We start from the raw sequence: 21409 nt of genomic DNA on the forward strand, positions 1-21409 counted from the left end.
ATCAACAGTGATTTCAAATATGTTTTGCGTTCTTTATTGGCCATGTGTATTTTCTTCTCTGTAAGGTGCTTGTTAATTTTTTCTCAGTTTTCTTTTAAGCTGCTTGTCTATTGATTTGTAAGGGGTCAGCATATCAGGAACTTTAAAAAAACTACTGTCTCAACCCTTCCCCATCACTTGCCTTTTAACTTTGTATAAGATGTCTTTTGGAATACAGAAAGCTTTCTTGCTTTCTTTCTTTCTTTTCTTTTCTTCTTCTTCTTCTTCTTCTTTTTTTTTTTTTTTTTTTTTTGTAAGCAAACATGTTGGTTTTTTCTTTGTGGTTGTTTCTGCATTTTGGATTTGCTTAAGAAGTTCTCCCCTACCAAAAGGCTAGTTATAAATGAATTTTCAGTTTTTAAATAAAATGCCTACTTCTTTAATCCACCAGGACTTTATTTTTGTGTACGTGTGGCAGCAGCTCTTTGGAAAATGCTGTTTCTAGTGGGACATTCTGAGACTCTTCCCCTCCTCCAGCTTTCCGGTCCTTTCCATCTGGAGATTCCACAGGCTCCACCAACTAGTCATTGTCCCTCCAGCCCCTTCCTGCTGCTTCTCCCCTGTTCTGTTCCTCCGCTGTCGTCGGGGCACCATTCTCCTGGCTCCTAAACCAGTCATCCCCTCTCTCCCCTCCCCACAGGCCATTCTGAGGTCTTTCTCCTAAGCGCCTTTGGGCCTCACCATCTTTCCCCACTGGAGCGACAGTTCCTTCCAAGTCCGGGCTCATTCTAATGCATCCTCCAGTTTTGCATCCAGGGTGATCAGAAAATACACATGTCCAAAACCCAAAACCCTGATCATGTCACTTGCCTGCTTCAGTGCCTTGTGACTTCCCATAGCACGGAGGAGGAAGTTCTGACCTCCTCGCCTGAAATATGAGGCCTCAGCCAGCCCCCCTGGCCTTGCTAAACTCCAGCGGCCTCAGCTTTGAGGCCGCTCTGGGAACCATCACCTGTTCCCCTGCGGCTGTGTTAGGAGCTCCTGCCCTCTGGGTACCGCAGCCCTCGCGCCTCCCAGGACCACAGCTCCTAAATCCCAGTGAGACTCTGAGCCTCCCTGGGGAAGAAGCAGAGCTCCCCGGCGTGCCCCGCCCTGGCCCGGGCACGGAGCCGGGAGCCGGGAGCCGGGAGCGGGAGCGGGGTGCGGGCGCGGACCTGGGGGCGCGGGGCGCGGGGCGCGGGGCAGGCAGCTAGCATTTCGCTGAGGCTCTGCGGAGCGTATGGAGGCGGGAGGGACAAGGGTCCAGAGCGGGTAGTCACCCGGGGCCCAGCCACTGAGCGCCCCCCCCACCCCCCCCACCCCCGTTCGCAGGGCAGACGGCGCTGAACATAGCCATCGAGCGGCGGCAGGGGGACCTCACCGCGCTGCTCATCGCCGCCGGCGCCGACGTCAATGCCCACGCCAGGGGGGTCTTCTTCAACCCCAAGTACCAGCACGAAGGCTTCTACTTCGGTGGGTGTCCCCCCACCCCGCCTGCGGCAGGAGTCCGAGGCCCAGCCAGCCCCCGGACGGGGGTGGGGGGTGGGGAGACTGGGAGGTGGTGGAGACGGGGCGCGCAAGGCTGGAGCCTCCTAACTGGGCCTCCAGGGCAGACCAGAGAGGCTGGGAGGATGGGGGAGCTGGTTCTGGGGTGTCAGCTGCCGGTTGGAGAGGGTGCACAGGCGGGCCCCTGAGCAGCCCTGGCCAGGGAGCAGCAGGCCACACAGCAGGGAGAAAGCCCCGTGTCACAGGGGAGGACAGAGCCTCTGGCCCGGGGAGGACTTGCCCAGGGCGGTTCGGAGCTGCCAGCTGGGCCTCTGCCCCGTGCCCCCCGGGGCCACTAAAATGCACTAACATGTAAGAGAGCAACACCCTCTGACTGACAAGCCAGGCAGTCCAAAAGCAGTAGGGGTCAGGATGCTCTGGGTGAAAAAAAGATGTGTAATTTAGAGACAGTGAAATTCCCGTTTTAATGGACAGTTCTGTTCAGCTCCACAAAAGCACAGGCCTGTGCAACCACCACCATGATTAGGACAGGGTATCAATAGTTCCATCACACCCGAAACTTGCCCCCACAACTTTGTCGACCCCTTTTCCCACTCCAGCCCTGGACTGACAGCCACTGACCTGTCTTCTCCTCTGGGTGGTTTTTTTAATCAGCAGGATCAGCTGGGTCTGAGCAGCTGTGAGGTCAGGGTCTTGTCCTGTCTGTCCAGGGTCTGGCATCAGCTCCTGTTGGAGCCAGTGTTTGGGAAATGTGACAGGTGGGCTGAAGAATGGGAACCCGAGGGAAATTGGAAGGGGAGCAGAAGGAGACCTGCTGTCCAGGCCTGGTTCCTTCCTAGGCTGGCTGTGTGACCACCGATGAGTCATCTGCCTTTTCTTTTCTTTTCTTTTCTTTTCTTTTCTTTTCTTTTCTTTTCTTTTCTTTTCTTTTCTTCTTTTCTTTTCTTTCTTTTCTTTTCTTTCTTTTCTTTTTTCCTTTCCTTTCCTTTCTTTTCTTCTTTTCTTTCTTTCTTTTCTTTCTTTCCTTTTTTTTTAAGATTTTTATTTATTTATTCATGAGAGACAGAGAGAGAGAGAGAGAGAGAGAGAGAGAGGCAGAGACACAGGCAGAGGGAGAAGCAGGCTCCATACAGGGAGTCTGATGTGGGATTCGATCCTGGGTCTCCAGAATCATGCCCCGGGCTGGAGGCAGGCACTAAACTGCTGAGCCACCCGGGGATCCCTGCCTTATCTTTTCTTAACAAACATTTATTGATCACTTACTATATACACCAGGCACTGTTCTAGGTGTTGGAAATACATCAGTGAACAAAATGAAGACTCCCTACCCTCATGGGACTGAGGTAGACTAGAGGAAAAGTATCAATAATAAACATAATAAATAAGGACACTATGTAACACAAGGCAATAAATAAGAACACTATGTAATAAACATAATAAATAAGAACACATGTGTAATATGTTAGAAAATGGTAAGTGCTATTGAAGAAATAAAAAATAAGCCAGGGGAAGAGGGAGTTCCAGGGTAGGAAGGAAGTAGATTTCAGTTTCAAATAGTGCAGTTAGGGCGACTCATTGAAAAGGTGACATTTGAGCAAAGACTTGGAGGAGGCTTGGGGATGAACAAAGCAGACCCTGAGAAACAGCACTATAAGCAGAGGGAACAGCCTTTGCAAAGGCCCCGAGGTCGGAAAATGCCTGGTATGTTCTAGGAAAAGGAAGGAGGCCACTAAGGCCAGAAAGGAGTGAGTGGGGGTAGGAGAGGAGATGGCGTCCAAGCATATAGGGCCTTGTGGGCATTTGTTGGCACCTGGGCTTTTAGTATGGGTGAGGGGAGTCTTCTGTTTTAATAGGGTCAGTCTGGCTGCTGTGGGGGTACTGATGCAGGGCCGGGGTGGTAGGAGGGAGACCAGTTAGGGGCTTATGGCAGTGATCCAGCTTTAATTTCCCTGCTCTCCCCACACAAGGGGGACATGGGGAGAAGTACAGGGAGCCTCAGGGGTCAGTCCCATGGGGCACACAAGCTTCAGTCCTAGGGCTTGGGGACCCCGGGGGTGGGCCAGGAGGGAACTGAGCTGCAGTGCTCCCCGGTCCCCAGGCGAGACTCCGCTGGCCCTGGCAGCGTGCACCAACCAGCCCGAGATCGTGCAGCTGCTGATGGAGAACGAGCAGACGGACATCACCTCGCAGGACTCGCGGGGAAACAACATCTTACACGCGCTGGTGACGGTGGCCGAGGACTTCAAGACGCAGAACGACTTTGTTAAGCGCATGTACGACATGATCCTGCTGAGGAGCGGAACCTGGGAGCTGGAGACCATGCACAACAACGATGGGCTCACGCCGCTGCAGCTGGCCGCCAAGATGGGCAAGGCCGAGGTGGGGCCCGGGAGCTGGGGGAGGGCAGGGAGACCCACTGCCACTCTGCTGGCTCTCGGGCCTTTCTGGGGACCCCACCGATTACATCTTGGCCTGGGTAGGGTCTCAACCTCAGGTCTGGAAGTGCTTCTATGACCTGAGGTGGGTTTGTTCTGACTCAGAGAGGCAGCATGGAAGGGCCCTCCCTCTGGGCTTCAGGGGCTAACACCCTGTGTTTCTGTCCCCTGCTCTGGAGTTCCCGGCTGGGGTCGGGGAGGGGGCATTTTAAGGCCATGGTGACACAGTACCTCACATGTTTGTGGCTGAGGATTCCTGTGTGCTAGGCACCCAGGCCGGGGCTATGCCTGACCCTTGGGCCTTTGGTCTCTCAGGAGGACAGGAGTCCCAGAACGGCTGCTCTGGACCCAGAGCCAGGGGGTGGCCCGAATCTGGAGAGACCCCTGTCTGGCTGTTGAGACTCAGCCAAGTCCCCAGCAGAGGGTGTGCTTGCTTGTGGCCCTTTGTGCTCTGTGGGGTGTGGCTAAGGAATCCAGGGCTTGACCTCTGCGAAGACATGAGTGGGGGTGAGCTCCCATCTCTATTGGTGCCTGGAGTCACGGCTTGGTCTGAGATCAAGGTCAGGACTCAGGTGGGCCTGCGGACAAGGCTCAGAGAAGCTTGCTTTTTTAGCCTCCATGTGTCCAAGCCCTGGGAGGGGGCTGAGGCTGCTGGGAGGCTCTGGGAGGACTGGGTGGGTGCAGGGGCTGTTGAGCTGTCACAGCTGTGCCAGCCTGAGGGCAGCTGACAGGGAGGCGGGTACCCTGAGGGCCTTGGGTCCAGTCCCAGTGGTCAGGGCTGGGGCCCACAAGGGACCTTTTCATTCTCTTGTGGGGGAAGGAAGGGTTGGAGATTGGCTTTGACAGAGGAGGAATTGTGTGCCTTCCCACCCTGCACACCATCTCCAGTCACCCCTGGGGACACGGTTTGTGGGGGGCTTGGAGGAGAGTCAGATTAGTGTTGAGAGTGGAGCTTCCTACTAGCTGCTGTGGCATGTCCTCTACCTGCATGGAGCATGGCCCCTGACCCTTTGATTCTCTAGAGGATAATGTGCTCCTCTGGGATAAGTCCTGGGGAAGTGACTCCCGCATTCTTGGCCCCTTCTCTTCTTTAGTCAGTGTTTTTTGGAAAACCTTTCTGGACGCTGTCCAAGTTGGCCACTATGCTGGGAGGGCAGGGTGCAGAGGTGCTGAAGACACAGATCCTGTTCCTTGGGGCTCTCCAAGGCTGAGGCTTAGGGTGGGGAGACCTGCCCTGTGTCTGGGAGCTCTCTGCCTGGATTCTGAGGACCAAGGATCCCATAGGAGATGAGATTGGAACACCACGGGGTTGTGGGAGATCGGGGCTCTGACACTGTTCTCCCCAACAAGACCCTCTTCCTGGGCCTTGGGTTGGTGCCCCAGGAAGCCCTGGCCCCAGTTTTGGAAAGCAGTGAGCTGGGGGGCAGTGGCTCTCTACCCTGCCTGCACTTTGGAACTGCCCAGGGAACTTTACAAAATACAGATATCTGGGTGCCCCCTGCAGAGATTTGGACTGAATTAGTGGGTGGTGTGGGGTTGCTGTGTGTCCCTTGGTGACTCTACTGTGCGGCAGGGCTTGAGGATCACTACCTGGAGAGGGGGTTTCTCAGGTCTCTCTGCCAGGCTGGCATCTCATATCACTCCCTGTGAGCCTCAGCTAGAATGGTCTTGACTGAGGCTGGGGTAGGGAAGCTGGAAAAACTTCTAGTTTCTTCTCACATCCAGGTCAAACAGAAATTATTTCTCAAACCCGTCAGTTCCCAGCTTCTTCACTCAATGGGGTCCTCAACAAGTACAAGGGTCTAGGAGCTGGTTGTGTAGCTTTCCGTGTCCTGCCGAGGGCCTCCACACCTTTTGTCCCTTGTATTCTCAGTCCCTGGTGAATTGGGCAGAGCAGTGAGGTTCACACCCATTCTGCAGATGATGTGGAGCCCAGGGGTCACAGTGGAAGGCGCAGAGGTGGGACAGTCCACCTGGGTGGGAGCATCTTCCCAGCCCTGTTCTGTGGCTGTGGCTCTTCCTGTCCCCAGATCCTGAAGTATATCCTCAGTCGTGAGATCAAGGAGAAGCCACTCCGGAGCCTGTCCAGGAAGTTCACCGACTGGGCATATGGACCTGTGTCATCCTCACTCTATGACCTCACCAATGTGGACACGACAACAGACAACTCAGTGCTGGAAATCATCGTCTACAACACCAACATTGATGTGAGTCCCTCGGGAGGGCTGGGCAAGAGCAGGGGATGAGGGGCTGGGCCTCAGGCCAGGGGCTTGGGGGCACTGGAAGGACCTGTGCCACTAGCTGGACATGTCTGTAGTCCTCCATTCCTTTGCCTCACTGGGCAGAGTCAATGCAGAAAGGGCAGGGCTAGAGCAGGTGCTGCGTTTACTTGTTCCCAGCTGGCCTTACACTGTACACTTTTGTGGTGGGGGTCTCCTGGCCCCAGAATCCTGGGCAGTGTGAGAGTGGGGGTGGGATGATTGGTATTGGTCTTCTCCATCTCGTCTCTCCCCCTCTTCCTTAATGGTTCTATAATCTCCCCTTCCCCCAGGGAAAGGCACAGCTAGAGCAATCAGGGAGGCCTTCCTGGAGGAGGCAAGATGGAGGAAAATCAGTGAAGTGGGAGGGAAAGAGAGAGGATCAGCAGTGAGAGGTTTTCAGCTTTTGGGGGGAAGTGAGGCAGCAGATTGGATCTGCATCGTCCACATGTTACCAAGAGTCACGCTTACCGGAGCCTGCTTTGTCTGGGGTCTCCCTGGACCTTCACAGCAGCCTGGTTGGTAGGGCAGTTTGACTGATATCAGTTCTAGGGATGAGGGAACTGAGGCCCCAGGAGTGTTGGAGGACTTCCCGAGGTCACACAGTGAGGGGGCCGAGCTGGGGCCAGTGACGGCCCTTCCCTCCCATAGGCCATGCTCCCCGCTGAGCAGCAGGTCCTCCCGCTGGAGCCCAGCTCCCATAGGGGTTGACTGCTGCCTGGGGGCTTTGGGAAGGAGCTCAGGGGCTGGAAGTTACCTTCCCAACGCTTCCAGCCAAACCGGTCCGTGGGAGAGACTGCCCCGTCTGCCTGGTTGGTGCTGACTCAGAGCTGCCTCGGAATGCGGCGCCTTGAAGGTGCTGGTGGCTTTCTACCCCCAGAACCGGCACGAGATGCTGACCCTGGAGCCCCTGCACACGCTGCTGCATATGAAGTGGAAGAAGTTCGCCAAGTACATGTTCTTCTTGTCCTTCTGCTTGTATTTCTTCTACAACATCACCCTGACTCTAGTCTCCTATTACCGCCCCCGGGAGGAGGAGGTACGGGGCCCCTGGAGGGAGGGGGGGGCGGTCAGAGCTCCGGGAGCTTGGAATGAGCTGGGGGAGATGAAGAAACTGAGGCCCGGAATGACCAAGACGCTTGCACGGCATTCCCCAGTTGTCACCCTTCACAGCTTCTAGGGAACTGAGTATGTTTCTAGTGCTTAGCTATTGTGAGGGAAGTCTGGAAGGTTGGGAGATCCAGGCTCCACCTAAGTCTCGAGCTGATTGGGCCACAGGAAATGAGAGGAGCCGGGGCGTCCCCCCACTCTGGGCCTCAGTTTCCATCCATTACACGGGGCACGGAGTTTTGGCTTTGAGCGTCCTGTGAGTGGCTGGGTTCAGATGAACAAATGACACTGAGGAGTGAGGGGTTGTTAGCATGGGCAGTACTGTGTTCCTCACTATAGAGTCCTGGGTTCCACTGTGGGTGGGGACGGGCAGGGAGCTGCTGTTCTTTCTCTCACACTATACAGAGATTGGGCTCCGTGCTGGCTTCTGGCTCAACTAGAGGGTTTGCATGTGTATGTGCGTCATACCCCCAAAGCTGGCATTACCCCTGCCCGCCCTCTCATTCCCCATCTTGCACCCATCCATTCCTTCCCTTCTTCCCAGGCCCTCCCACACCCCTTGGCCCTGACACACAAGATGGGGTGGCTGCAACTGTTAGGAAGGATGTTCGTGCTCATCTGGGCCATGTGCATTTCTGTGAAAGAGGTGAGTGGGCTGCTAAGCCCTCGGGACTTGCTGCAAGGCAGGCAGGGAGATAACAGGCCTGCTTTGATCCACTCCCCTCTGCCTTAGGACGGAGGGCGGAGGGCTTTGGGGAGGCGCCGCCTTGCTTCCTTTCTAAGCTTTAGATTTCTTAGCTACAAAACGAGAATAAATAAATCAGCAGGTCTGTCCTGCCTCTTTATCCCTCCAGCCCTCATCCCTCTGTCCATCTATCAGCCATTTGTCTGCCTTCTCAGCCACTGTGAGCCATCCTCCTGTCCCTCCATTCACCCATTCCATCACCTCTCTTGTTGACTCAGCCATTCATCTGAATGCCTAGCATTCTTCCTCACTGTCCTTCTATCCTTCGTCCATTTTCCGTCCTTCCATCTGTCTCTCAGTCAATTGCTTATCAGTCAATCCATCCAACCAATGAATCAACAGGGATATTCTGAACACTTTCTGTATATGGAGCCCTGAGGGATGTGAGAGGGAGGGAGGAAGTTTATCCTCTTTGAACTCACAGTCTTGTAGGAGATTTTACACAAACACCTGGACTTTAAAATAGAGAACGAAAAGGGACCTGTGTGGGATTCAGACCAGCCCTCAGAGGAAGCGAGATGGCTTGTGTGGGGACAGGAGAAGGAAGGAAAGCTTGAAAGCAGAGAGGGCATTTAGTTTGCGATGTGGGATTTGGCGTGAGGACATTGGAGAGGAAGTCATTATAGGGTGAGCATGGGGGGCAGCGTTAAAAAAGGCTCAGAGGTGGGAGAACTAAGCCATATAATTTTTTGTCTTTTTTTAAAACTAAAAATTTAATTCCAGTGTAGTTAGCATACAGTGTTCTATTAGTTTCAGGTGTGAAATATAGTGATTCAACAATTTTCTACATTACTCACTGCTCACCACAAGTGCCCTCCTTAATATCCATCATCTAATTCCTCCATCCTCCCCACTCCTTCCCCTCTGGTCATCGTCAGTTTGTTCTCCATAGTTCAGAGTTCATTTCTTGTTTTGTGTCTTTTTCTTTTTTTTCCTCTTTGCTCCTTTGTTTGATTTCTTAAGTTCCACGTGTAACTGAAATCATACGGTATTTGTCTTTCTCTGACTGACTTATTTCACTTAGCATGATACTCTCTAGCTCCACCCATGTCATTGCAAATGGCAAAATTTTACTCTTTTTTTGTGGCTAATATTCCACTGTATATAGAGAGGACATCTTCTTTATCCATTCATCTATCAAGGACTCTTGGGCTGCTCCCGTAGTTTTGGCTGTTGTAAATATGCTGCAGTAAACATAGGGGTGCATGTATCCCTTTGATTTAGTGTTTTTATATTGTTTGGGCAAATATCCAGTAGCACAATCACTGGATGGCAGGGTAGTTCTGTTTTTAACTTTATGAGGAACCTCCACACTGTTTTCCACGCTGTACCAGTTTGCATTCCCACCAACAGTGCACAAGCGTTCCTTCCTCTCCACATCTTCACCAGTACCTGTTGTTTCTTGTTTTTGGTTTTAGAAGCTAGGCCGTATTTGGGGAATAGCAGGGAATTGCGTGACTGTGCTGCTTCGCAGAGTCTGGGTGAGCATGAGGGGGAGAGTAAGAGATGTGAGAAGGTTTGGGGGTGTAGCCACTCCTAGCCTGGAGTTGCCTTTGCTCCCAAGCACAGGACCCTTCCATATCCCTCACCTAGGCTCTGGCTTGGCCTTCACACCCTCCCCCTCACTGAGTCCTGGTCCTGAGGAAACACGGCCTTCCTCAGATCCTCCAGTGAGAGGCATGGAGAGGGTGCAGCTTTTCTTTCCTTTTTGGCCTCAGGGCATCGCCATCTTCCTGCTGAGACCCTCAGATCTGCAATCCATTCTCTCTGATGCCTGGTTTCACTTTGTCTTGTAAGTAGATCTGTCTCATTTGGTCACCACTGCACAGGCAGGGCTGAAGTCCTGCATGCTGGCTGCTGTGTTGTCTGGAACAGCCCTTCTCCCACATCACCATGTCCCAGTCATTTTGCCATTGTCTGATGGCGAGGGACCTCCTCTCACTTCTAGTAAGAGAAACCTGTGGGTGCCTACGGAGAGGACTAGAAGACTCTGGTACACTGCCCACCATCAGGTCACAGTGATGACTGTCTCCACCCTGCCACAGAGCCCCGGGGGGCAGGTGGGGCAGAGAAGGCAGGAAGAAGAAAAGCCCCGCTGTTCATTTCCTAATGAAGGCATAGCCCGGCCTGTTCCTCCTAGTTGTATGGGGTCTAGAGGTTGCCATCTTGGACTCCATCAGATCGGACTGGAAAGCGCTAGAGAAATCATCGAGTCTCATCTGTAGGCATGAAAACTGAAGCCCAGAGCAGGGAAGTGAGCAACTAACAGTCAGGCAGAGCCTCAGTGGTGTCGAAGCCATTCCCAGCCTCTGAGTCCTCCTCACCCTGTGCTAAAGCAGGGTTGGCTACCACAGGGCCCTAGCCGGAAAGCCCAGCTCAGCAGCCTCTCCGAATTAGGTCATGTGCAGCTGACATCAGAGGCTTACGTGACCCCTGTCTCTAAATGGACAGAGGCTGATTCAGCACTGCAGCCATGAGAACTGGGCAGGATTTGCAGGGTAGGATGAAGAATGTTGGTCTCTTTAGCTCTGTAGATCCCACCAAAGTCCCTCTTCTGAGCATTTGGGAAGCTGGATCTACAGGACTTTAAATCTTGCCCCACCGTTTCCAGATACCTCGGTGTACCAGTAGGTACCTTCCTTCTAGAGTCATGAACAGAATTCATCTCCATGGGCAAGTGGGGTACCCAGTTACTGCAGTAAGTGGATGGAACAGGTGCAGCCCTGCCCCATGAGAGAAGCCACATGGGAGTCTCCCACCATTGAGAAAATATGATAATTCCAGAGAAAAATCCATTTATACAACCACTGGATTTAGTGCAGATGAAAGGCGCCAATCATTGTCCTGCTCTTCTGCTTCTTACATATTTTTTTAGTGATGAGGAAGGTAGATACATATTTCCTTATGTCAATCCAAACTGCATCGATTACCCAAACATTTGCTTTTCGCTGCACAAGAGAAACAAGTTTGCCTGTGTCCTAACTTTAACTAGTTAGATATTTTATGATCGTGGAGACTGTCTGAAGTTATAAGCCACGGAGCTTTTGATCTAGACGTCTGCATAACTGATGATGTAGCACTGTTAAGGAGTAGATTTTAATCCTGTTTGCTTGTTATATATTGAACTTTAAAGATTTTAATGGTAGTAAAATGTACATAACATGAAAGTTGCCATCTTAACCATTTTAAGTGTACAGTTCAATACTGGTAAATACATTCATATTGTTATGCAACCAGTCTCTGTTTAGCATATCTACCATTTAGCATATATTATAGTTTTAAAAAAGATTTTAAAAAGTAGGATGTGGGGGACTTTTGTTATGATTGTCTTTTAAGTATAGACATTGTCAGCCTTTGGCATTTTTGTTAAAAATGCAACCGTGTACTGTATCCTTAGTCTACCCAATGGTTCCCTGATCTATGCGGGGGATCAGAAATCACATGGGTAATTTAAAAAATATGGGCTTCTGAACCAGAATCTCCTTGAGTCCCAGGGGTCTGTATTTTTAGAAAGTCCCGGTGAGCTGCAGCCAGCCCACTGCAAGCTCTGACTCACACCTGGCAATGGCATCTGCGAGGCTGGATCTTAGACATAGTCCAGAGGGCCTGGGGCAGCCTCACCAGTCACTTGAGCATTACCCACCAGGGGGCTGGCACAGGGAAGGGGGCAACGGTTTACGGGAGGCTGGGGTTTGAGTGTCTACCCTGATGCTGAGGAGGAGTGAGTAAGGCCCTTGTCTCCTGTGTCTCCTGAACAGTTTTGTCCAGGCTGTGCTCGTGGTACTGTCTGTCTTCTTGTACTTGTTTGCCTACAAGGAGTACCTTGCCTGCCTTGTGCTGGCTATGGCCCTGGGCTGGGCAAACATGCTCTACTACACGCGGGGATTCCAGTCCATGGGCATGTACAGCGTCATGATCCAGAAGGTGCGTTGGAGGCTTCCGAGCATCACAGACATGCAGGCGCCACAGTGGGGGAACCCTCAGGAAATGGCCGTTTTTCAGATGGGGAAATAGGTCTGCAGAGCAAAAGAAGCTGGTCCTGTGGGCAAGCCTCTGCTCTTTCTCCCAAACAGCACTGTCTCCCTTTGCTCAAGCTTTAAGTGTCCAGACCTTAAAACGGCTGCGGTACCTGGGCTTGTTGGGCACGGAAGGAATACACTGTATGGAGAATTGGTCCTCACCCCCAGGCAGTGGTGTGCTGGTAACTAATTAACAGCCAGCTCTCTGAGAAAAATGCCTACACATGCACAGGTATTGTGTTTATGATAGGTTCTATTATGGAAAGGATGAGTAGTACATCATTAACAAATAATGAACTGTATAATGCTATTTATTATAAATTCCACATACCTAGTTGAATGTGGCAGAACAATTGGTTGATTTTTGCTGGACTCCTCTGTCTGTTGCTGATCTGTGGTTGCAAGTGACAGAGTGTTATTGCAACATCAGTGTGGTGGTTGTTTAGTTTAAGGAGTAAGATGAAAGTGAAGCAGTGCAGCCTTATGTGGGAACTTCCCCTGTTTGTCAACAATGGGAGCCACTTAGTTGCTGAATTGGATAAGTTTTCAAATATCCTAAGATTATTTCATTAATGTTACTGTGTTATTCACGACACAACAGCTGCAGATAGGAATAGGACACATTTTAAAGTTTAATCTGCCTTAACATTTTCTCCATTACTGTCAAATCTAGATCTAGACTATCTGCAAAGTAATGAGTCTATGATTTGTCCCATGGTGTAAATTTCCATGGTGTAAATCCTTCCATGGTTGATTTCCAGCTACCACTATGGCATCGATGAACACAGAGTTGGAAAGAGATGCACAGTAACTCATTACACAGTATGTACGCCATGGCTGTCAGAGATGTAGATAGCCCTAATAGCTTAGGTAATTATAAAATGAGAGATGAGGTTTGAATATTTATTATCTTTGTTTTTACTATAATTTACTTAATTATAAGTTTATGTGATTTAATTTTTAATAATGGCTCTGTTTAACAACCAGCCTACAAAACTGATGAAAATGTAACCATCAGCTCTTATGAGCAGGCGTGAGCTGGTTCCAGCACATCACTGCCCCCAGGAAGTGTGAGGATTTTAGACATGAGACTCTCTGAAAAAATGTGCTCATGTATGGGCTGAATCATGAAGGACAGAGGCAGACTGTGTTCCAGGAGGGAGGAGGGAAGGGAGCAGGAACAGGAGGGAAGGCTTCTTGGAGGAGATGGGGCTCAGAGGAGACCTTTGGAGCACCAGCAGGATTTGGCTAGGGGAAGGAGAATGGTTTGAGGGAAGGCATGGTGAGGGTGGGTGCTGGGTGAGGGTGGGAAGCAGTAAGGAGATCAGGATCTAGGGAATATGTGACCAAAGCTTACTCTTGAATCATGTTTCTCCCTTTATAGGTCATTTTGCATGATGTTCTGAAGTTCTTATTTGTATATATCGTGTTCTTACTTGGATTTGGAGTAGGTAATTGATTTATAAATAATAGGAACTTCCACATTTGTAAAGCACTTTATACAGATGTTAAAATGACAAAGCACACAGCAACCTCAGCAAGTTATGTCACCTACCAGTGGAGCATTTGCCATGCTTAGCATTTTCCAAGCATTGTCTTTTTACTTGTCTCAGTATCTCCACCAAGGGGGAGTCATCATCCCGGATCATAAGGTAATGGAGGCTTAGAACCAGACCTGTCACTCTTGTCTACCCACACTGTGTGGATGCCTCCCACGTCTACATCCAGCATCTTATGTGGCCCTCACAACCTGAGAGAGGCTTGGCAGATGGTTTTGGCCCCATTTTATAGAAGGGAAGCTAAGAAGTTTGCAGAAATGTAACTGATGGTTTTTGAAAAATAGGAGTAAATTAATGCACTGAGGTAAGCTCCTTTGGCTCCCCCACATCATGTTATTTGCAGTTTGCTTCAGATATATCTGTGGGAGCCTCTGCTCTCCTGGACTGGGGATGGGGAGCCCCCTCTTAAAGTCTCTTCATTTGTACAACCTGATTTTATTTCTAACTTCTACATAGAGAGGTATCATTGTATTTTCCCATGCCAGTTCTCCCCCATGCCCCTATGCCACCACTACCCACCCCCCCTCATGATCATTGGCATTTGAAACTAGGCAGCATTCCCATCTTCTGGTTTTTGCTGGGCCACGGTGTGCTTATTTATTTTCTCCTTCACTAGCTTGTTTATTCATTCACCCATTTACTCACTGATTAATTTGACCATCCATCCATCTATCCATTTAGCAATGAGCCACTGCTATGGCATGTTGGAAGGAAGAGAAGAAAAGGGCCCAGGTTTTGGCCAGGGAATCTCCCTACAGAGCATGAACAAGAGACTCAGGACCTTATGGTTTTGGAGGAGATGACCCAGGCTACAGGAGGAGAACTAGGGATACATGTAGATTATAGTTGGCAACTCTGCAAGGCTGTGAGTGATCAAGGGCTGAATGGCAGGGTAGAGGAGGGAGAGAAGAGTGTGGGCTTCATTAGGCAGGAAGGGCTTTCTGCAGGAGATCAAGGCAGAGGACCCGCATGGTAAAGCTTCCAGGAAGCTGAGGCTAGAGGCAAAATCTAAATGACCAGAGGGGATGAGGCAGTAGGCTTGCAGTGTGTGTGTGTGTGTGTGGGGGGGCATGTGTGTATGTGCAAGTATGCATGAGTTTATTGGGTAATTAGCCAGGCACAGTGCCAGAGGAGAAACCCTATTGTGTCCTCCCAGCCCTAGCCTCGCTGATCGAGAAGTGTCCCAGTGACAACAAGGACTGCAGCTCCTATGGCAGCTTCAGTGACGCGGTGCTGGAACTCTTTAAGCTCACCATAGGCCTGGGTGACCTGAACATACAGCAGAACTCCAAGTACCCCATCCTCTTTCTGTTCCTGCTCATCACCTATGTCATCCTTACCTTTGTCCTCCTCCTCAACATGCTCATTGCCCTGATGGGAGAAACAGTGGAGAATGTCTCCAAGGAGAGTGAGCGCATCTGGCGTCTACAGGTGAGCCTGGCAGAAACTCGGCATGGGGGTCTTCACAGGGACTCAGTTCAGCACATGGTATTGACAACTGTCTGTGCCAGTGGATCTGCGGCGGGGCCTGGGAATCTGCACAAGCTCTGCGTGGTTGGCCAGGTTCTGGGAAACTCTGTCTAGGTTCCTTAAGTATAAGGTCTAGGCAATGTGACCGGACAACAGCACATGTGAGACAAACTCAGGCATATGGGCATGCTCTGCTAGTCAATGGTGTGATATGTGGATGTTGATATACGACTTGCATATAGATTGCATTAAGAGGAGTATAGGGTATAGGGCAATGGAGATGACCATTCTGTACTCCTCAGTCCTGGCTGCAACATTCCTTACATGCTGGGGGCTTTACACACTGAGGACACTAACCCACAGGATGGTCCAGAGCTGGTTTCCAGGTCTGGGAGAGGACTGGAAACTGTGTCTCAATAAATGGTATTGGGACTAGGGTTGAAGAAGGTGAGAGTTTCTTCAGATATCTGCAGAGCTACTTGTGAAGGAACAGCTTCCTTCTGTGGCCCCAGAAGGTAGAACTGAGGTATATGGGGCAAGAACAGGGAGAAAAGCTTTGATTTGACACATGGAAGTTTCCAATGATTATGGCCTTCTTAATGGGTTTGTCGATTGCATTCAGAAGAGACTTGACAAATTATCGACAGCAAAACTGCTGAGGTCATTCCAAGCCTGGCATGCGGGTGGAACTATGTCATGTCTGCACCTTTCTTCACCGTAGGATCCCAGGATCCTAATATTTTCAGTTAGGAAGCTCCTGGACTCCCAGAAACATTGTTTATGTTGTGTGGTTTCTTTTAAAAGATTTTATTTATCTATTTATTTGAGAGACCGAGCACAGTAGTGGGGGGAGGGGCAGAGGGAGAAGCAGGATCCCCACTGAGCAGAGACCCCAACATGAGGCTCCATCCCAGGACCCCAGGATCATGACCTGAGCCCAAGGCAGATGCTTAACCCACTGAGCCACCGAGGCGCCTGTATGTTGTGTTTAAAGCAATTCATACCTTTCCCAAACTTCCTGGTTTTCATTTTGAATTCTGTGGAATAGCTGAACCCTCAGGATCTATGCATTAAGCATTCAGTGGAGGTGGAGCTGGCTGTTTGGTGGCAGGTGTGCATGTATGTGTGTGTGTGTGTGTGTGTGTGTGGGGTGGGGTGGCTGCCTGCACATTCACACGGAGCTGTGTTCCTGGGCTGGCTCCGCATTGATGTGCCTGATTAGGCCTATTTATGTCCCCAGAGAGCCAGGACGATTTTGGAGTTTGAGAAGATGTTACCAGAATGGCTGCGGAGCAGATTCCGGATGGGAGAGCTGTGTAAAGTAGCAGAGGAAGATTTCCGGCTGTGTTTGCGGTAACAAAGGGGGGTGGGGGGGCCTTGGGGGCGGTCTTTGGGTGAGGAAAGGGAGATGAGTCAGTGGGTGTCAGAGAAACAGTGCTGCCACTTGCTTCCCAATCCACGGTGACATGGAATTTGCTCAGGACATGGAATTTGCTCCTGCGGGGTCGCTGGCGCTGGGACAAGGCTTCTCAAGCTCCGAAGGCAGAGGGAAGGAGACTGCTGGCAGCATTCGCCTCTCTGCCCCTGGCTGATGCCCGCAGGGCCTCCCCTCATCCAGCATCTGCTTTAGGAAAGATTTGCCGGCCTGGCACTTCTTGTCCTTCTCTGTACCCTGTGTGGGTTTGTGTGACACCAGGGGACCTGAGGCATGTTTTGTCACTGTCAAATGGAAAGTGAGACAGTGACTTTGGACAGATATCAAGCTTTTTGGCTTTTGAAAAGTACTTGCCAATGCCATGACCGACTTTTCGGATGAGTCTACCTCTCCCTCCCCTGTCTGGCTGCCTGACCTTACACACTGCCCTCTGCGTGTAACCTTACCATGCTCACCACCATTCCCAGCTATATAACCCTTACCCAAACAATATCTCTCATGTCCACACCCTCGTCCTAGAGATGTTCCCTGAATGTGAACTTCAGCCAAACCATTGCCTCCAGTTGCAATCTAGAGCCTTAGACTCTGCTTATTCTTATTGGGGTTTGAACCCTAACCACTTTCTCCAAGTACAACCCTAACCCTTAACTCTAAACTTCTAAACTTCTTCAAGTTTAGTCCTCACACCATCATATCTCAGCCTGGGCCATCTCCCCTCCTTCCCAGGGACTGCCTCTCACCAGTAAGGCACAGCTGTTGCTGTCTGAAGATGTCCCTTTGACAGTGTCTGGGCCCCACACACTGGGAGGGGGACTGACCCCTAGAGGTATGGGGAAATGGAGACTTGCCTGGGTTTCAAACTCTAAAAATCTGACATGACCATGTGAGGCCAGGATCCCAGATCCCCAGGATGGACAGAGGGGAGCTGTCTGGAACACCCTAAATGCCATGTTTGCATTTAATGAGGTGCAACTGAGAAGTAGTGAGAATGATTATTACACTTGCAGGATCAATGAGGTGAAGTGGACTGAATGGAAAACGCATGTCTCCTTCCTCAATGAAGACCCAGGGCCTGGGCGACGAACAGGTACTGTTGCTGTCAGGAAGTCTGATGGCCACGCCTGTCTGGCCATGTGACCTTGGGCAAATTGTGTCTGAGGGCCCTGATTTTCCCCATCTGCAAAATGCGAGGGCTGAATTAAATGGGTTCTCAGGTCCTTTTCAGCTGTGACATTGTACAACCCTAGCTGGAATAAATTTTAAAAATTGGGTGGTGAAAAAGAATTAGGTGGTACACTGGAGATGGAAGCCCTCGTTGCAGAGCATTGCTTTTCTAAAATAGTGGTTTTGGTGTTTTTTGGTGTTTTGTATTTTTAAGCAGATTTCAACAAAATCCAAGATTCTTCCAGGAGCAACAGCAAAACCACCCTCAATGCATTTGATGAAATAGATGAATTTCCGGAAACTTCAGTGTAGAAGCAGAATCCAGAGCTGGTGTGAGCACGGGCCGTCTGATGCTGCAGGCTGAGTCCTGGGTCTTGGGTCCTGGGTCCTTGGTCCTGGGTCTGCGCTGAGGCCTACAGAGCCATGGTGCCTTCGCACGAGTGCCCAGGAACGGAAAGCACCTTTACACTGAGTGCGTGGCCGAACTGAGAGGCTGTCGATCTGTCTGAGTGGGAAACACCTTGGATTTTTTTTTTTTTCTTTACTCAGCAAAGGGTTTGTGCAAACACATAGCAGGCAGCCTGAGCCTGGGAGGACTCCCTGAAGTCCAGGGTGAGGCCACTGGGCTCAGCAACTGCAGGCCAGCTTGGCTTGGAGAGAGGGGTGGCAGGGAAGGGGCAGAGAGGCCTGGGGAACAGAATTTCCTTCCTGACAACATCTGCTTGATGGGTGGGGCCCACACATTCCACTGTCTCCCTTCCTGTGACTGGGTCTCCTGAATTTAAGAGATTCTTGATCCCATCCCAGAACAAACAGGGCGCTGAACTCAGTCGGATGTCCTAGGGGAGGAGAGGACTGAACTATGGGACTGCCCTTCCCAACCCTTCAGGGAACAGGAAACTACCCTTGGAATGGGTGCTTTGGGACCCCAAGGCTCCAACTGTCTCAAACCGAGAGACGTTTTTAGTAGACTAATTAACACAGGGTTTTTATTTTCAATAGAGAAAAGACATTTCAGTTTTGGAGGAAAGTTACTTCAGATGAAGTATGTCATTTTAAAAGCTGAGAAACAGATTTGGGGATTTGGGGCTGCATATAAGTATTATATACTTGGCCTTGGGGTGGCCAGAGCAGGGACAAAAAGCTTTTCTTTACACACAAAAAAGTCCACAGGAGATGTGACAGGCAGGGTCTGTGTGGGCCATTGTGACCTGGGTGGAAGAGCTTGGCTCTTGTCCTTGTCCTGGCCCTGTCATCACACATGCCTCCCAGCTGGGAGTGTGGCTTCGTCTGACACAGAAATAGCAGCTGCTCTGTTTATATGGTCTTAAATCTCAGAGGTTACTATTCTACGTCAGTATTTCTCATTGGAGGAATTTAACAAACTACCTGAAATGCTCTGGTATTAAATATTTTTGTTAACTGTGAATTTTGAGGCTGAGGGGAAGGAGTGTGAGAAAGGAGTATTTGCCAAGACATAGGGCTGCTTTTTAGAGCCTTCTCCTCTGATTTCCTCCCCCTGAAATTACACAGAGTCAGTCTGGAACAGAGGTCAAGTGGGGATGGAAGACTTCTGGGTCACTGGCACCTAAACAACCATAAAATCCCCTCTGCATTAGGTATCTGGTAAAAGGATTCATGTGGGAATTTTAGAGGTGGAATTATAAAGATATTAACCATGAATTTTAATTTTAAAAGGCATAAAACTAAATTTGGCCTTTAGACAACTTGGCAGTTGGCTAGTGAATCTGCCGTGAGGCAAACTGAGGAGTGCTGGCCAAACAGTCCACTCTGGGCTGCTCTGTGTGCCAACTTCTCTGGGTGAGTGGCCGCTTGGCCTTTGTGCCCCTTGGGGGCCGGGGCTGGGAGAGGTGAGGTGGGTCGAGGATGAGCCTGAGACCCGCACAGTCCGCGGCAGCCTCTGCACTCTCAGCTGAAGCCAACCAGGGCTCTAAGCCGTGGTGCTCAGATCAAGCTCTGGTTGTGAGCAGGGGTAGCAGGGACTAGGCATGTTCTCTGGAAAGGGAAGATTGGGGGAGGAGGATCATCATGGAGGCAGGAGGAGCACATGCATTCCAGATGGGTGGGAATGGTGCCAAGGAAATTTCAAGGACAAAGATTTTGGTTCCATTCAGTCTAGCAACTGCTCCAGATATTGGGGATGTTTAAGTAGAACTTATTAGGGATGCTGTTAAAGATTACAATCAGATGGATGGACTTTGAGATCCTTCTAGCCTGGAGATCAGCCTCCTGTATCTGGAGTCCCCTACTTGTACACCGCCAAAGCAAATGTCCTGGTCTGAAGGGCAGCCATTTGGATCCATGGTGCCATGGTCTGGGAATTCAGAATTGTTTTGATTTGGATAATAATGGATAAAGTCACACAACTCTCCATTTCTGACTTGAATACAAGCTAGGACAGGGGGGTGAGGCAGATGGAAATTAATAATGGGATCTTGGTCTTCTCACACATCTGGAGAGCTGTTCTCTGTGAGTCTGGATGGAATATGTTGGCAGGGACATTTTTTGTACCATATTCATCTCTCAAAGGGTTTTGGCCTAGATTATCTGGGCCTTGGTAGGTTTACCAAGGCAAAAGGAAGCAATGAGTCAAAGATCATTGGTTTGAAAAATCAGTTCCCTTATTTTACACCTGGAAACTAAAGCCCAGAAAGGAAAATGGATTTGTTTAAAACCACGCAGGAAGTCACATCAGAGCTGTTGAAGCTGCAGTGTTCTGACTCCTGGGCCACAGGTATCTCCCAGCACCATTTGTTTTTTTAGCACATTCAGGAAATTTGAACCCCACTCTGTGCTTGCCACACATGTTATGTCAGGCGGCTAAGGCTTTTTGCTCAGATGATTCATGTTGGCAGTTTCCATTGTCCCAGTGAGCCCTATGACAGATTTGAAATTCAAGTGTGCACATAGCTGTGTACATACCACACACATACACACACACCGCACTGAATCCACGGTCATATTGGGACATCTTAAAACTTCATGATTTATATTTCAGTAATTTAAGGGGTGGGCATTTCCCAAGGATGGAATCTCCCATGCTCAGATAATGGCTGTGGCTGAGAATTTTCCTTTGCCTACACTGCCTTAGGAAGGATCTATTATTTTGACATCGTGTGATGTATGTTTAGAATAAACATGGTGCTTGCCTTCCTCACTGGGATGTAGCAGAAAGTGGACAAGGTTGTACTGTGAAGTATTAAGCTCCTAGAAGGCTCCTGCCTAAGAGAGTCCAGTATTACTAAAGTCCCTTTCCTTCCCTGAGGCCTGCTTGAACTGTGTCTTCTGGCTCCGGGCGGGGCCTGGGTCGATGGGCCGTTATCCCGGTCTATAAGCCATACTTGAGTTTTGCATTGATTTACATGTTTATACTGTGATCTTGATCCCAAACATAGACTTGTCACCTCGTTCTCATTGAATGTGCCTGATCATTGTAAATTTTAATTCACATACTTGTTCTCAGTGTTGTGTGTGTGTGAAACTCTGTGTTTAATTAACTAGTCACAAATAGAGTAAGAACATTTTAGCACCTTTGAAGAAGTGCTTTTATGATTTCTAATAAATATTTATTTTGCCTTGTTATGATCATAGTTTATCCTTGTCTTAGGTATGCCACCATGAAGACCAAGGGGTGGTCTGTAAAGAAGAAGAAGCCCACTTTTTGTACCT

The 21409-nt window shown here is 50.0% G+C and overlaps 1 protein-coding gene across 1 annotated transcript in view; it reads left to right on the forward strand.

Moving 5' to 3' along the window:
- Window positions 1-21326, forward strand: part of TRPV3 (transient receptor potential cation channel subfamily V member 3) — a 35572-nt gene extending 14246 nt beyond the window's left edge. The window contains exons 7-18 of the mRNA XM_077851682.1: window positions 1351-1491; window positions 3623-3903; window positions 5990-6166; window positions 7098-7256; window positions 7872-7973; window positions 9791-9864; window positions 11831-11996; window positions 13476-13542; window positions 14807-15081; window positions 16361-16473; window positions 17563-17642; window positions 17937-21326. Of these exons, the coding sequence (XP_077707808.1) occupies window positions 1351-1491; window positions 3623-3903; window positions 5990-6166; window positions 7098-7256; window positions 7872-7973; window positions 9791-9864; window positions 11831-11996; window positions 13476-13542; window positions 14807-15081; window positions 16361-16473; window positions 17563-17642; window positions 17937-18031 (1730 nt within the window). The 3' untranslated portion in view covers window positions 18032-21326. The remainder of the gene's footprint in view (window positions 1-1350; window positions 1492-3622; window positions 3904-5989; window positions 6167-7097; window positions 7257-7871; window positions 7974-9790; window positions 9865-11830; window positions 11997-13475; window positions 13543-14806; window positions 15082-16360; window positions 16474-17562; window positions 17643-17936) is intronic.
- The last annotated feature ends 83 nt before the right edge of the window (window positions 21327-21409 follow it).

The sequence above is a fragment of the Canis aureus genome, chromosome 16 (genome assembly GCF_053574225.1).
Source record: "Canis aureus isolate CA01 chromosome 16, VMU_Caureus_v.1.0, whole genome shotgun sequence".
In the NCBI taxonomy this organism is placed as follows: domain Eukaryota; kingdom Metazoa; phylum Chordata; class Mammalia; order Carnivora; family Canidae; genus Canis; species Canis aureus.